The following is a 17,082-nucleotide window of genomic DNA, read 5'->3' as shown; positions in this document are numbered from 1 at the left end:
CTGCTACGTACACGCGATGAAAGCGGTGTGTAATATGATCGTTCAAAAAATGAGTTTCATTTGCGAGACTATGTATGGTATAGTTTCAGCAGCTTATTCGTATATCGTTATCTCGAATACGTGGTAGTGTACATTAAGAAGGAGTAAAAAAGTTTTTATGTTGCTACGTCGATACGTCAGAGTTCTGTGGGTTCTACGATGCTAAATGAAGGTTTAGATACGCTACTCGTTTTGGATCGATATACGTGACGAATACGAGTTTTCTTTTCTAAACACTTCTTTCTTAATAGCGAATTGTGGACAGTTAAAGTTCTTTCTTCTAAGTAGATGAGAGTATTAATTGGAATTACACAGGGCTGGATGGAAATTAAATTTCTGGATCGAAGGTGTCGATGAGAGTGAAGGGAAAATATCTTTATTTATCTATACGTTTCGAGGAGACGTGGCACGATCGTCTCGCCGTTTCAATCGTACTCCGCACCGATGGTGATACTCATCTCTTCGGACACGATTACCGTCTGATGGTACCAGCGGTTCGTGTCGAGAACAACTGTTTGTGGAGAAGAAATTGAACGAGAATTAAAGGAATTGGTGCTCGATCGAGGAAACGGAGATGTCTTACTTATTTCACCGGGATGCACAACCACCTCCAATCTGTTGCAAGCGTAATGACACTCCCTGGGAGGGTCGAGAATCCACAATTTCTCGCCCTTGATCTGCGCCTGCCACGAGGGGTGTTCTACGTCGTCGACCTGGCAAAAAGGAGAAAAGAATACGAATGCATCGTCGATAAAACTCGATACGCGCGAAACGCATGCATTGTCACCCACGTGCATAGGGGCCCCATATCCGTGGCTACCCATAAAAATCCAATCGGTCTTCTCCGTCTCTGCCGTGGCTGGAAGGAAATAAGGTCTCTGGTAATGCTGCCTTAGCAAACTGCCGATTTCCTCGTCGCAATTACTCCTGGAAATTTCATGTCCCATGTAATTAAATGGAGATTACGAGGGAAGGAAGATACGCGCGAACATCGAGACGAAAATTATCGAGGGGATATAAATAATATAAATAGGAATTCGAGTTCGCGTTAAAATAAAAAATAGCAATGAATACACGAATTCGAGTTTTCGAATAATTCGACAATTGATCTGAAATTACGATTAATTGCAGAAAGGTGAAATGAAATGGACGAACGAGTTTGAGTTGGTACTAAAAAAAAAAAAAGAAATGTAGCAACGCAGATAGACACGAATTCGAGTTTCTAGGTAATTGTTTCAATATACACGGGATACACAGATATATATAGCTTGTCGGTAAGCTCGTTAGCCGGATTGTGCGCATACGTGCGAGTTTTAGAACGGTTGTCGAAGCTCCAAAACTGCCTCGTTCACGGGCGCCCAGCGTTCTCTTATTCCCCTATATATTTTTCTATTTTGTTTTCAACGCCCGTTTCGACAACGTCCTTTAAAATATCTAATCCAATATATATAATTATCTCTTCCCAGGGATAGAGCAAAAAGGGAACCTCGAAAGAAAATTCCTCCCCTTCCCTTCAATTAATAACAATATACGTTCACTTACCAGCCAACGTACCAAGGCTCCGTCCCCTCCTCCAACAATGATCGGTCGGCGCTCATCTCGAACACGTCCCGAAGACTCTTGAACTCGGTTCTGTACGGGAAAAATTGGCAATTCCCGTCCACGCCCTCGTACAACGACTTGAAGAAATGAAACGAGAATACCTCCGTCGCCGTCCAATTAATAGTCGCGTCCACGACCACTACGGGCCTTCCTGAATAGGCGTATCTGTCCCCATCCCCCCGCCCCCGCCCCCAAGACAAAGAAAGGAGAAAAGAGAAGAGAGAGGAGTAGTGAAAAACAAAAAATTACAATTTTTTTTAAAAAAATTCGCCTCGAAAGTAGCTAATTAAATATACCGTTCCTCGAAAGCGGATGGATCCACGTCGAATATCCTGTCCACCTGTTCCACCCCCGTACAGATCGAGCAATCCTCGGCCGGCCGGAATATTTTCTGCGTGAACGGGGGCAGCTCGGCCAAACACTTTTGACAAAAATTTCAATTTCTTCATCTTCGCTCTTCGAAAAAAAGGAAAGGAAGAAAGGAAAGAAACTACTATCACTGTTAAATTTGATTAATCTGTTCCAAAAGAAAGAAAGAAAGAAAAAAGGGAAAAGAAGAATTAAGGGCTCACCTTGTGGTGACGCGCGGCTTGCCCGTAATTCCAAGCCGATCGTCCGAGGATCGAAGCGAGGATCGAGGCGAGGATCCACAGGTGTCTCCCGCCTATTGTTGGGAGGAGGAGGGGGAAGAGGCTCGACCGAGGTTTCGTTGGGCGCGCGAGTAGCCGCCGCGCCCGAAAATATTTCACGGGGCGGTCGGCGAGGCCGCTCGTCCCCTCGATCCTCTCGATCACGGAGGCCAGCTCCTTCCTCGCGTGCTCCACATCGCGCCATCTTTTCCCAGATACGTCCTCCCTCGCCGCCGTCGCTCGGTTCCCGCTCGCGTCCATCATGGCGATTATCAACGATATCCACCCTCTCCCTCCCTCCCTCTTTCCCAAAAATCTCTCCCTCTCTCTCCCTCTCTCTGGAATCGTGACTCGATTCTTTTTATCGATCGTTCGTTCACTTTCGCGGAGTTTACTGCTATTTTTTTTTTTAAATTTTTTAAATTTTTTTTTAAATTTTCCAAAAATACCTCTCTCTCTCTCTCTCTCTCTCTCTGAAATCACAACTCGATTGTTTTTATCTTTCGAAATTTACTGCTGTTTTTCTTTTTTTTTTTAAATTTTCCAAAAATCTTTCTCTCTCTCTCTCTCTCTCTCTCTGGAATTCGCGACTCGATTCTTTTTATCGTTTTTTTATCGTTCGTTTCGCGGAGTTTACTGCTATTTTTTTTTTTTTAAATTTTTCAAAAATCCCTGTCTCTCTGGGATTTCTCGCGACTCGATTGTTTTTATCTTTCGAAATTTATTGTTGTTTTTCTTTTTTTTTTTAAATTTTCCAAAAATCTCTCTCTCTCTCTCTCTCTGTCTGGAATTCGCGACTCGATTCTTTTTATCGTTCGTTCACTTTCGCGGAGTTTACTGCTATTTTTTTTTTTAAATTTTCAAAAATCCCTCTCTTTTTCTCTCTCTCTGGAATCTGACGACTCGAATGTTTTTATCTTTCGTGGAGTTTACTGCTATTTCTTTTTCTTTTTAAAATTTTCTAAAAATCCTCTTTCTCTCTTTTTCTGGAATCACGACTCGATTGTTTTTATCGATCGTTCACTTTCGCGGAGTTTACTGCTATTTTTTTTTTTTTTAAATTTTTCAAAAATCCCTCTCTCTCTCTCTCTCTCTCTCTGGAATCACGACTCGATTGTTTTTATCTTTCGCGGAGTTTACTGCTATTTCTTTTTCTTTTTAAAATTTTCCAAAAATCCCTCTCTTTCTCTCTCTCTCTTTCTCTTTCTCTTTCTGGAATTTGACAACTCGATTGTTTTTATCGATCGTTCGTTCACTTTCGCGGAATTTACTGCTATTTTTTTTTTCTTTTTAAAATTTTCCAAAAATCCCTCTCTCTGTCTCTCTCTCTCTCTCTCTCTCTCTCTCTAGGATCGCGACTCGATTATTTTTATCGATCGATCGTTCACTTTCGCGGAGTTTACTATTGTTTTCTTCTTTCCTTATTAAAATTTTCCAAAAGGGGGAGAGCGGAGAGCGGTCCTGTGCGAAGTCGGAGCGCAACTGTGCTCCGATGGGGTTGTTCCTTTCGCAGCGGGTTCCGCGCACACAAGGGGGGAAAAAAGGACACGGTTGCGCGCCACGGGGGTGTGATGCGAGCGCGGGGGTGTGAAATGAGCAAGAACCCGTGGGATTGATTGAAAACGGGATCGAAACTGCGTTGGACAAGCATCCAACGCGGAGACGATTTCTGCTACGATGAGAAGAAAAAAAAAAAAAAAAAGAAAGTGAAGAGAGAATTAACCGATAAAAATCGTCTCAACTTTTTTTCAATCTTCTCCACCAGAGTTGAAGAAAAATTCGGCATTTCGACGAAAAAATTGATAACCTGCAAAATGGATATTCTATTTTGCGGAGTGTTGAATCGAATGTAAAAAAGAAAAAAGAAAGAGGAGAGGGGGGGGAAGGAGAGAGGAAGGACACCCTCTCTGTGCGCGCGCGCGTCGCTTCCTTATCACTGGTGGAGCAGGTGGCTCGTGGTCACCGAGCCGTGAGAATTTCCTTGTTAAAATACAATCATCCCAACCAACCCCTTATCGCCTCCTCCCTCTCCCTCCCTCCCTCGATCAATTTTTCCAGAGAAATGCATATAATACTTTCCACTTGCTTTCTAAAAAAAAAAAAATATTCTCGATCCTTCGATTCCTCGTTTGAGTTTCGAAGGTAAAGAAATAAAAAAAAGAAAAAAAATAACTGGCAAAGGAGGAGGAGGAGGAGGAGGAGGAGGAGGAAGGGGAATTGACAATCTGCATTCTTCGATTTAACGATTTATCCCACACGCTTCGAATCGAAGTTAGGTTCCCTCCCTCTCCTCGTGCTAACACCGTTTCGAGTTAAATTACGGTTAATTCGCTTTAACCGGTGAAAAAAAAAATTGTATCTTTTTTTTTTTTTTTAAAAGTTTGATCCAAAATTATTTAATTCGGTAAGGAAATTTGATTTTAAATAAATAAGGAAAGGAAAGGAAAATATATTTTCATCCTCTTTTTCCTCGATATATATATATATATATATATATATATATATGTATGTATATGTATATGTATATATGGGATAGTAAAAGAATGTAGGGCAGCTTCAGCGCAATTAAATTCTTTAATTGTTGTCAGTCGGGTTCGAAATACACTAGTCGATCTTTTTTTTTTTTTATTAATTATTGTATATACTGTGGTACTCCTCCGATATAAATAATACGACGTCGATAAAATAATGACAATATGTTTGCTCTTCGTCTTCCCCCCTCCGTCTTAACAAATTTTATATTTATATATATATATGTGTGTGTATATATATATTATAATATATATATATATATATATATTACATGTATAATATATATATATATATACATATTATATACATATATATATCTACTTCATTTAGTAATTGTTTGTCGTCGATAAGTTGCGTAAAACACGTACGAGATAAATAAAAACGGCGATGAAGGTGATACAATGATGGTGAAACGATGAAAATCCCCACCGCGGTTTCTCTCAAGGGAGGGCGTTCGGCGGGGGAGGAGAAGCCTTCGAGGAGGAAGAAACTTATTATACCCGTCGAATAAAAAATATTTCGACGAGTTCTTCCTTTCTTATTTCCAATCGAACGAAACGATGAGAAAAAAAAAAAAAAAAAAATTACACGAAATATTTTCTTTTCCTTCGCAAAACAGAATAGGAAAAAAAAGAAAAAGAGAGAGCGAAGGAAGGAATTTTCAAAGACTCTCCACCTGCCCCCCTCCCCCCTCCCCCACGTCGGACTACAATCGCTTTTACATAATTAATACTAAATGTGGTGTGGTGAAACTCCTCTAATACATCTAAGAATGCACATCCATGCTTATTTAAATGCATTATCCTTTAATTTAAATACGTATGCAGCACTGTAGTAGTAGCCTAGTCTTTTTTTTTTTTTTTTTTTTTCTTTTTTTTTATTATTTTCCTTTTTTTTTTTTTCTATCCTTTTTCTATTATTCCTTTATGCACGTGTCTCTGTGTCACTCACTCTCTCTCTCTCTCTTTCTTTTTCGTTCTCTCTCGCTCGCTCGCTCCCTCTCGCTCGCTCTTCTCCTCTTTCTCTCCCTCTCTTTCTTCCTATTACGCGTCGCACGTATGTGTATTATACGTGTATATGTATGCGTAAGTGTGTATGTAACGTGTAATACGTGGGATACGTGAAGACTTCTTCCCTCTTTCTTGTTTAACTCTCACTCTTTTTTTTCTTTCGTTTTTCTTCCTTCTTCTTCCTCTTCTTCTTCTCCCTCCGTGATTTGAAAAATTTCCTTCTACTCGTACGAGTCTCGCCAGTCGATCGCACACACTCGCGTGGAATTTCCCTCCTCGTTCCTTCTCTCTCTCTCTCTCTCTCTCTCTCTCTCTCTCTCTCTCTCTCTTCCTTCCTTCCTTCCTTTTCGAGGTTGTTGTTGATGGAGCGGTCTTGATGGAGTCACTCGAGATTTTTTTTTCGTTTGTTTTGCGCTATCAGTCTTCTTCCGAGTGATCGGTGACGATGATCGCGGTGAAGGGTGAAATCTGGGATCTTCGCCCGGCGCAGAATCGAAGATCGATCGATTAAAATTTTTTTGAAATATATCCAAAGAATTTTATTCTTTGGAAAAATGGGAAGAAAGAAAGATATATTTGCGTTGCGGAAAAAATTTCGAGATTTTTATCTCGATTCGATTCCAAGAGAATAATAGATTTTTGGAAATTTTTTACCAACAATTTTCCCCTCGATTTAATACAATATATAATATTTTATATATATATATTTTTTTTTTTTAGGGGATAATTTTTTTTTTTTAAATCGATCTCCGCGAGGTCTGCGCCGCGAGAAAGCGGCAAATGCACGAGCAGCCGTTCGTGGAAAGGACAGCTCCTTAGGCCGGCGAGAACCGTGTAAAAAACGACGTAAAAATCGCTAGTAAAATCGCGTTTCAAAAATTCCGGACGCTCTTTTTCGTTTTTTTTTTTTTTTCCCCTTTTTTTCCACTTTCCTCCCTCCTCTTGTCGAAGGCCGAACAACAATGCTTGGAATATCTGGAAACTTGGCTCCTCTCGAAAAAGTATTTTATATATATATATATAGAAATTTTGGAAAGAAAAATTTCGAAAACACATGGTGAAATTTCTTTAAAAAAAGTAGGGACGAAAATCAATTTTATCATTTAAATCAATCGACAAATCGATTCCAAGATATGTACGAAGATAAAATTCGAAAAATGATCCGAGCGATATTTAAAAATTTCCATTTGAAACGATTCAAGTTTTTCCTGTTGCAAAAATGCAAATTCTCAAGTTGGTCAGCCTTCCCACCGTGCGACATTTTCTTCGAACGAATTTTTCTTTTTTTTTTCTTTTTTCATTTTTTTCATTTTTTTTTTCTTTTTTTCTTCTTTTTCTGCGAGCGCGTCACTCCACAGACTACTTTTACAAAAATCCTTCGTCTCTCCCTCCACCAATTTTCTCTCTCTCACACACACGCACGCACGCACGCACTCACTCACTCACTCTCGCTCTCTCTCGCTCGTTAGAATCCTCGTAGAAAATTAGAAACGCTGGTACGTGAAAACAATAAAAAAGCGGATATCAAAAATGTTCGTTTCGTTCGTGTAGATCGTGGCGGCTCCCCCGATCCCCCTCGACCCACCCAACCAACACCTTCCAACGAACGTCGCCGATCTCGATCAATTTTATCCTCGAATACGATTTCGATCCCGTTCTGTAATTCTTCAAAAGAATTTGTAATTCTTCAAAAGAAAAAAAAAATAATAATAATAATAATAATAATAAAAAAAGAAATTCCAATCCTTGAAAATTAACTTTCCGTTAACAATTCCATTCAATTCCAATGTTCCTCGAACGAATTTCGAATTCCGAGCTTGAGGATTCGAAGAAGAAGGTGGAAGAGGGGGGCGAGGATTGATCGGAGCCGCGCGTGTCACGTTGAGCGGAATGGTCCAAGAGGCGCCCTCTAAGAGGCGAATTGGCGCGCCGGAGGATCTGGTAACAGGATCCGTACGATAAGCTCGAAAATGATTCGCCTCTCTTCGAGACGCGAGGTTTTTCTTTTTTTTCTTTTTTTTCTTTTTAATTCGCTTCACAACTCGAAACGCGCCCTCGTTTCTGCTACAGATTCGTTACGAATCGTCGCGATGAAACACTGCTTCGTGTATATATATATATATATATATATATATATATATCGTAACGATGTCTCGCCTGGTCGCGATATACGTTGTAACAGCGATGTTAAAACGGTGGCATTGCGAAAGGGAGCAGAAACGATCGCGCGATTAGCTCGCTTCGATTCCTCCTCGAGGAGGGTCGATCGATCGATTACCCGTTATCGAGAGTATTACCTGGCGAAATACAGCTTTCCGCTTCTTGCTTCTCGTCTACGATCGTACGTTCCGATTATTTCCGATTATTCGATCTCGTCTCTCGTTCGATCTCGTGAGATCCTCCATTGAACACGCGGAGGATGAATATATATATATATATATATGTATGTATGTATGTATGCATGTATGTACAAAATACGGGATAAAGTGCGTATGGACGACTACGTATGGATGACAGAGATCGAGGAGATAAAGGATGAACGACGCTTTGGATTTTGACCGGTTATACAGCGAGACGACGATAGACGGGATCGATCGATTTTTCTTTTCTTATCTTTCTTTTTCTCTCTCTTTCTCTCTCTCTTTCAATTTTAGATCGATCGTGACCGCGAAGAAACGGTTTATATCATACTTTTTCTTCTAACTCTGTGTATGTGTGTGTGTGTGTGTACGTGTATGTGTATATATATATATAGATTTGTGTATATATAATTCTGAATTCGACGAAGGTGAATTATCAATCGTGCATAATAATTTTTTTAACGCGCTTCGCGCGTTGATGTTATACTTTCTCTCTCTCTCTCTCTCTCTCTCTCTCTCTCTCTCTCTCTCTCTCTCTCTCTCTGATGACTATTATATAATCGTTAATCGCGAACACACTCGATTTTTCTTTTCTTTTCTTTTCTTTTTATTCTCTTTCAACTGTCGTAATAATATTATTTAAGAAATAGAACAAGGATATATTTATTTGTATATATATAATATATATGTATATATATCTATATATATATATATAATATGTATATCGGCTATCAATAATGTCATCTCTGTCAAACATTCTGATAACATTGAACATCACATTATTCCCACTTTATCCGTTCTTTATACTTTCGTTAAACCCCCTCTTTCCTCCATCCTCCATTTTCGCCATCCTTTTTTTTCACTCTCTCTCTCTTTTCTATTTCGAATCATTTTTATCGCGATAATCTAGAATATGAAGAAGTACAATAACAGCGAAGAACCATAAAAAATTCTCTCTCTCCTCTTTGCTCATCTTGCTTCTTATCTTTCTGTCTTATTTCTCGAGAATAAATGCAGACTTTTTTAAGATACCTTTTTCTTCTCTCTCTCTCTCTCTCTCTTTCGCTCGCTCACTCGCTCGCTCTCTTTCTCTCTTCTCTTTTTCTTACGTTACTACGTTCGCGAGTGGACAGTTTTTTTTTTATATACGGACAGGCAGACAAAAGTATCAGAATGGTAGCTCGCTCTCTCTTTCTCTCTCTCTCATCCATTTTCCATTTTCTTTCTTCTTTCTTTTCTTCTCCTTTTTTTGTTTCTCATTTCCTTTTTCACGCATTCTCTCTCTCTCTCTCTCTCGCGCACACTCAATTGGGAAAAAAAATCGGAGAAAAGAAAAAAAATAAAAAGTGCAGCTCGCAAATATTCGAAACATCATCGTGTAACATGCCACACCCACAGCCTCAGAAGTTTACGTAATACAATAATAATATAATAATAATAATAATAATAAGTAATCGATGCGCTGTCTAATCGCGTGTCTGTGATCGTGGTGTACCGTGGTGTATGTATAATATATCTCTATATATATATATAATATATTTATATATATTCATTCATTTTTATACCCTTCCTGTATTTATAACGGCGGCAACACCACCGCATCGTACTTGATGATATTAATAATAATAATAATAATAATAATAATAATAATAATAATCGTAATAATACCGCCTACTTATCCTTAGTAGTAATTTTAACGGCCACGAGGTTCATTCTTATCCCGTTATCTTGACCGTTGTTAAAATATACATGTGTGTATGTGTTTGTATGTGTTTGTGTAAGTGTGAGTGTATATATATATATATATAATATTTATATTTATATTTATATATATATATAGTATATATTAATTTAGAATTGTGCAATGAAGGTTTAGAGCCATTGGTGCGACTACTGCTGCGGATGTGGTCGGACAAGTCGCTGTTTTTTTCTTTTTTTTTTTTCCCTTTTCGTTCCTTACTAATGTTCATCTACTATACATCGATATAATAACATGGGGGTGCGGAGTGCGATTTCTTTTTTTTTTTTTTTTTCCTTTTTTCTTCTTTTCCTTCAAAAACAAATTTCTATATTCCCGTCTCTCTATTGCTCTTTCCCAAAGAAAGAATATGATATACGCCTCGAGCAGATATACTCGACGACCCAAAAATCTCCCCTTCCTCACTACATCCTCTTCCTTTTCTTCTTCTTCTTCTTCTTCTTCTTCTCCTATTCTTCTCTCGATGAGGAAACTAACCCGGACAAAGAAGAGAAAACTCTTAATTAATAATAAAATGTCGTCCATGCTCAATGCCCTCTCTATCATTCAATCCCTCCGATATCCAGACTTCCCCCCTCTCCCCCCCTCTTCGTCGGAAACGAAAGCAGCAGAGAGTGCTCCTCCTCTAATTCTCCCCCCTGGGGGGTGGGGAGGAAACGTTGTTCCGATTCTGGGGCAGCCTCGAGGAAGGGATCCTGGCGGTTGGATCCTGGACAAGGGCCTGTTATACCCAGGAGTCGCCCGCGGAGGCGGCCGTCGAGTTGGGTGGCACGTTCACCGTCGATGTGGCGGCCGAGCCGTCGGGGACGCCCACGCCGTCGGCCACCCACTGGCCGGCCGCGGGCACACTGGGCGCCACCCCCGAGCCGACCACCGGCCCCTGACCCTGCGCCTGGCCCACCCCCAGCTCATACTGCCGCTTCTTTTTCTTCTCCAAGTTAACTTGCGCGTAGAGCGGCTCACCGGGTTTCGGTTGCTGCAACACACACACAAGCCAACGGTTAGTTAGAGCCCTGGCTCGGAGGGTAGCCGGGGGTGGATCGGTCGGGGGTGGGCCGCTCTTCGAGACGATCGGGTCCGGTTCTTTTTCTCTCGTCTTTTTTTACTTGGTTCCTGTGATCTTTTCCTTTTTTTTTTTTTTTTTTAAATATTTTTTAAATTCGCCATAGGAAAGGTAAGGAAGGCTACCGCTATTCGTACAATCGTATCTTTTTATTTTTTTTTTTTTTTCTTTGGAATATGTTTATATATATATATAAGAATTTTAGTAATCATTACTTACTTTTGTATGTAAGTTTATATTTATACGAAGGATAGGTGAATGAGCTTGATTGAGAAAAGAAAAAAAAAAGGGGGCGGTTAAAATGAGATCTCTGGAAGAATTTGAAAAAATTATGAAACGATAAGACAACCCCGTCGTCGAACAAAGAGCAACGACAATTAAAAAAGGAGGAGAGATGATGAGATTCTGTATAATGAAAAAAAGGAAAACACTGTTGAACTAGTTGTACATACCAATGAATCAAATTGATGGGATACTGTCAGATACTCTTTTATTATTATGCTCGGTTAATTTGGATATAAATAGATTATAAATAAGTTCGTGCAATAGTCAACGTGTCAACTATAAATCATGCTTCGACGTGGTGCGTCTACCTCTTCTCTCGATACGATGAAAGTCGCTTAATGAGTGTGTGTATATGTGTGTGTGTCTGTCTATGCGCGTTTGTATATAATCGAAGAAAAAAAAAAAAAAAAAAAGAAGAAGAAGAAAGAATAGAATACCTCTTCCGAACGAATGTGAACCGTGAATTATATATATATTTTTTTGTGCTTTTTTTTGTGTTTAACTTTACCCTGCTCGTTTAAAAATTGGAAAAATCGTGATGATCGTGCGTTCTTTTTCTTTTTCATTTTTATTCTCTCTCTTTCTCTCTCTCTAACATTACTCTTACCGTATAGACTCTGAATTAATTATAGGTTAACCAGTCGAAATTAACTCCACTAGAACTTGTCGATAATGGAACGATATATATATGCTGTCACGCTACTGTTCTAACCTCAATTAGGCAGCGCGCATCATCAGCCTTCCTTTATTCCTCTGATCAGATCAGAGTAGCAAGGATTATCGAATTTTGGAAAGAAATCAGATTTTTCGTTCAATTCGGCCTCGATGCGCTTCCTAATCGATACTGGCAAAGTACTTGGTCCTGCAACAACTAACCTCTTATACAATCGTGTAATAAAATCAGAGATACACTTGCAATGCTTTAACTTCCATATGTATAACTTCTATATATATCGAAATGAGTCCAAAAATTTCCTCGTTACAATTCGCAAGCAATTCCGTGACGAATGAATATTTGTAACGAACAATTCGAAGAGGCATTCACAAACGAAACGACATCTATCGATTGAGCGTATACGCTCTCTTCCTCTCGATTTTTGCAACAGCAAAATAGTATTTCATTATGCGCGCTAGTTATCTCTCGCACGACAACGCAACAACGACAAATCCTCAGTGTTACGCGTCGATAACGACGAGATCTGTCCGCGTATTACGTAATCGATCGATTATTTATATGTAAAAAAAAATGCTAAATACTCGATAATCCCATGGACTGTTTTAACACGACCGCTTAATACGATCCATTCTCTCTCTCTCTCTTTCTCACTCTCACTCTCACTCACTCTCTTTCTCTCTCTCTCTCTCTTTCTCTCTCTGTTAATACTGGTGTAATACTTCTCTATACGAATAATGCGGCTTCCGTGTAACCGTGAAACGCGATGATATATAATTGGTACTCGTTAATTGACTTAGTTTATATACGTTAAGTAACTGTTCTCTTCCTCTCTCTCTCTCTCTCTTTCAATTCATTTCGTATCACAACTGCGTATATACCACACATTGTCATTCCTTCTTCATTCATTTTCTTCGCTATGATCATTTTATTTTATTTTTTCTCTTCCCTGTCGATATCCGTAAAGCGGATAAATACAACAGCGATCAATTCTTGACAGGGCACGATAATTATCATTCGCTCAATTATCCTTAATCCGGCACTTAGTTGGCAAAGAAATGGTGCCTCTTTCCTCTGCTCTTGCGAATACGGTAATGGTAAAAATGGTACATTTGAAAAAGCATCAAAGAGAAAAAGAAATAAGAAAATTTGACAATGATGTACAATGCGAGATAAGAATCGATTTTTAAGAGAGTTAAAGAAAAATTAAATTAAGAACCTGTTTTGATCGTTGAATCCATTGAAAATATAAATAGCGGCGAGTTTATCGACTGAGAGACATTTTTATCGATCGATCTGTACTTTCGTCTTACAAAGCTCGTCGTTTTTTCATCTCTTCTCTGGACGTTTCTCTCCTTTTTTTTTTTTTTTTTATCAATCGCTTGCCAACTCAAACCCTGGTAACTGCGAATCGAACGAACAGCGACGAGTAACGAGAGTGGAACGAAATATGCAGCGAGATATCTCTTGCCACGTCTTCGTTCACGTTTCGCCAGAAACGTGCCCCCCTTTCGGACATGACACGGCCAAATTGTTCGTCACATTCGGTACCATTAGTTGTTGTTACTTACAGGCTGATAAATGGTAGGTCGACCAACGTTATTCGAATTCATGTTCGCTCTCTGGATCGTTCTGTCCTCGTATCTGGTGCTCCCTTGACTCGCCATCGGTCGATTCAGCGTGCTACAATCATAGCTAAATTTAACGCAGGATCGAGAAAGTTCGAGAATCCTATACGGGTGTGGACTCCGCTCAAAAGAAAAAAGAAGAAAATTTCTCTATCCAACAAAAGTAAAGAGAGTAAATGGGAGAAGCATATACTCAAAAGTTAAGAGCGCGGAGTCCAGGAACGAAAACGACAAAAATAAAAGATTGGTGGTGGGTTTTAAGAAAAAATCGAAAAGATTGAAATTATTGAAACGTTTGGATCGACGAGATTGAGTTTACCTATTCGCGTTGTTGGGTGAATTAGGCCCTGAATTCCGCGCAGCCACTGTTTTCGTTACAAAATCTTGCTCCTTCCAACCATGTTTCTTATAAACATCTCTCAACTCTTGGTGCTGCCACATTGTGAACAAGACTTGTCCTAAAAATTAATACAACTTGTTATACGCTTCCTCCTCAATCCTGTCTCAATGCTTGCAACATTTTTATCCATCCATTATTCTTGCCTGCAAATTTAAGAACACGGGGCGTGTACTTCTGGCGTTGCCTGGTGATATTCATCAGTCTGTCGACACCCCCAGCGTCCAACAGAGATCGCGAAAACTCGGCGTTCTTCTTGATCACCTCGTTCAACGTGGCGAGGACAGCGGCGATCGTATCGTCGCTGGTTCCTTGATCGTGCTGATTATTCCCCGAGGGTAATTTCTGAATGAGATCGCGCATCGCGTATTTTCCTATCAGCTCTTTATTCCGCTGATCTATCGCGAGATTCCTGAGAGCCGTGGCCACGGCGCAGACCACGCGGTCCACCTATTTCAAAACGTTTTATTTTAAATCACTTATTAATGAAATTAGTATACTTATTATTCTACGTTTTGACAAGTCTTAATCTATAATATATATGAGGATGTCCCATAAATTTCTTCTTAGGAATGACTTTAACTGGCTACTTTTATATAAGGCTTATCTATTAACCGTTTATGGCTAATTTCAATGGTCCCAGAGCTCTTTTAAAATACGTTTCGTTGGTCTTTTTTAAAACTTTTTTCCACACCGTTCAATATAATCAAAGGAAGTATTTGTTGCATGTTATGCTTCATTACTTTGAAAAAGATGATAGTGCAAATGATACTGCAGTGGTGCTATGACTATTACAACCATTCGCAATTGGTTTAAGAGATTTATCAAAGCCATGTAAATCAGTGGATACTATCCGATCAGAATGAGACATATATATGGATTGATGTAAAGTTTGGTTTCCACGATTATCGACGGAAATCATCTCTAAATGCAATTTACTTCTCCAAGAGATTCTTTCTTAAAGAGGCTTGAATTTTGTACCAAAACGTCCATCGAAAACACGCTTGATTTAAGGATAGATCAATAGATCTTCAACTGTCACAAAGCCGGACTTCCTCAGAAAGTTCTTTTCTCCATTTAATGAAACTGGAAAGGTGTAGTCCATTACAAGCTCCTTCCTCAAGGCAAGACCATCAATTCTGCAAAATATTGAACAATCAGCTTGACAAGTTGAAACCCGCCATAAAAAAACGGCCAGAATTGGCTAACCGACGATGCAATACCGCTTCTCCCCTCTTCTCAAAGAATTATTTTATAAGTAAGTCCCAACAATTTTGAAAAGAGGGAATAATAACGGTTCGTATAAACCAACCTAACCTTAAACAACAAATGTGAAGCTTATAAGACACCCAAATATATATATATAATTCTAACACGCTTGCTCAAAATAATAACCAAGCTACCTCCATCCGCAGCAGCTCCACCAAAATGGGAAGCCCTTTCTCCTTTCTCACAGCAGCCCGAATCTCGATACTGGGCTGCCAATAACAGGCTGCGAGGTTCTGAAGCGCGCCTGCCGCCGCCTCGAGGGTCTCGGGATTCGAGCATGTCTGCAACAACTTCAGATAGGATTGGACCACCTCTGGTTGCCAGAGGAGCTCCATGCCCCTGACAGGCTCGGTTCTCGGGCTGGTCGTTGTGCGCGACGCGGTCGTCTCTTTTTGCACCGGTTGCCCGTCCTTCTTCTTCTTGCTGCCCCCGAAGCAACCAAGATTCTCACCTATGGCAAACAGCATTTCAAGTATCGCGTTAATTATAGATAAAAAAGGAGAATAATTATCGAGTCTAATGACAAATTGATTCGGATGGTGATAAATTGAATGGATATTGAACGCATGCACAATTTGTTTGTGGGTGGAAATTTGAAGAAAAATGAGGTTAGGAGGAGAAGGATTTGAATGATGATATCTTTGAATCGTGTTGGATCTTGTTCTCAAACGTAACATTGCACGCTACTTCTATCAAAAACAGCTAAAAGACAATGCCAATGAAACATTGGGCAAACAACGCAGCTTGCTCGAATTGCAGCAGCCAATCAAAGGAGCAGGCGTATGCATGAGATGCACAATTAAGGCTCGTCGTAATAAGAATAATAATAAATTCGACACGCGGATCAAATCATGTAACAACGCGATAATCTTCGTTTTTCCTGTTGGAGGAACATCCATCAACAGCGTGATCGACGGAATCAATATTAGAACAATGATTGTAACGTTGATCACGTGATCACTGTTTGCCAATAGATAGATAGCGGGACTAAGTTTCTATAAAGAGAGTTATCGGTTGTTTCGAGATAAAAAAAGAAAAATAATAAAAAAAAAAATAAAGATCGTCGAGCGAACGAAAAGTCGAGTTGAAAAGCGATGCATGCATTGAACGACTATTTGGATTCGTCTCGAGAGAGAGAGAGAGAACAAAAGAGGAATAAAAAGAAAAAAGATAACCTAAAAAATAAATTAAAATAACGATGGAAGTACAAGAATGTCTTACCTTGACATAAACTGTATGCTAAAAAGATTGAAACACATCTTTAATTCATGCTAAACTAGAAAGGATATAAAACTTGTGTTTTTTTTTTCTTTTCTTTTGCTCTTTACTTTACTTTACTTTTTTCTCTTTGCTTTTTGTCTAAGTAAATTTTGACCTCGTTACTTGAAAAAGAATTTGCGATAAGGATCGAGTGAATCAAAATCATAACACCCAAAGGGGAAACACAAAGATCAACGTGGTTGCAGAAAGATAAGTACACTAAATCGACTGTGTGTGTATGTGTGTATATGTGTATGCTATCGCTAATAAAGGGTTATCGTCGTCTCGCAAAGGACATCATTACCACACCCAATTACGTATCAATCAAACGATTAGTAAGCGATTATATCAACAGAGTACGTAAGCGTTACAACGAATATTCAAGTGTGTACAACAAGTGTGATTATTTTATCATTTAAATTCGTAGAGATAAATAAATAAATAAATAAATATATATATATATATATAGGGGGCCAGCTAATAGTTCCTAATCACTACACCTTGCACGTTTCACATTCCACATATCCACGAAATCCGAAACGTGCAACATCTCGTCGTTATGCGACTTGTTTACTG

At 39.3% G+C, this 17,082-nt stretch overlaps 2 protein-coding genes across 8 annotated transcripts in view; both read right to left on the bottom strand.

Annotated features, from left to right (window-relative positions):
• Window positions 1-445: 445 nt before the first annotated feature.
• Window positions 446-2,534, bottom strand: LOC122718272. The gene is made up of 6 exons (XM_043943164.1): window positions 2,214-2,534; window positions 1,938-2,062; window positions 1,582-1,806; window positions 831-966; window positions 623-752; window positions 446-550 (listed from the first exon to the last, which is right to left on the bottom strand). Exons 1-6 carry the CDS (start codon window positions 2,532-2,534, stop codon window positions 465-467), a joined length of 1,023 nt encoding a protein of 340 aa, XP_043799099.1. The 3' UTR covers window positions 446-464.
• Window positions 2,535-6,439: 3,905 nt separating this feature from the next.
• The window catches only part of LOC122718151 (catenin delta-2), a 46,261-nt gene continuing 35,618 nt past the window's right edge, over window positions 6,440-17,082 (bottom strand). For all 7 annotated transcript variants that reach the window (XM_043942928.1, XM_043942930.1, XM_043942931.1 and 4 more), the window contains 5 exons: window positions 15,381-15,697; window positions 14,124-14,427; window positions 13,900-14,038; window positions 13,524-13,635; window positions 6,440-10,907 (listed from right to left, as the gene is read on the bottom strand). In XM_043942928.1, the coding sequence (XP_043798863.1) occupies window positions 10,656-10,907; window positions 13,524-13,635; window positions 13,900-14,038; window positions 14,124-14,427; window positions 15,381-15,697 (1,124 nt within the window). In that variant the 3' untranslated portion in view covers window positions 6,440-10,655. The remainder of the gene's footprint in view (window positions 10,908-13,523; window positions 13,636-13,899; window positions 14,039-14,123; window positions 14,428-15,380; window positions 15,698-17,082) is intronic.

This window comes from Apis laboriosa, unplaced genomic scaffold, assembly GCF_014066325.1.
Source record: "Apis laboriosa isolate Shangri-la unplaced genomic scaffold, ASM1406632v1 scaffold5_cov152, whole genome shotgun sequence".
NCBI lineage: Eukaryota > Metazoa > Arthropoda > Insecta > Hymenoptera > Apidae > Apis > Apis laboriosa.
The sequence above is the reverse complement of the archived record's forward strand: the minus strand, read 5'-3'. Positions and strand labels throughout refer to the sequence as shown.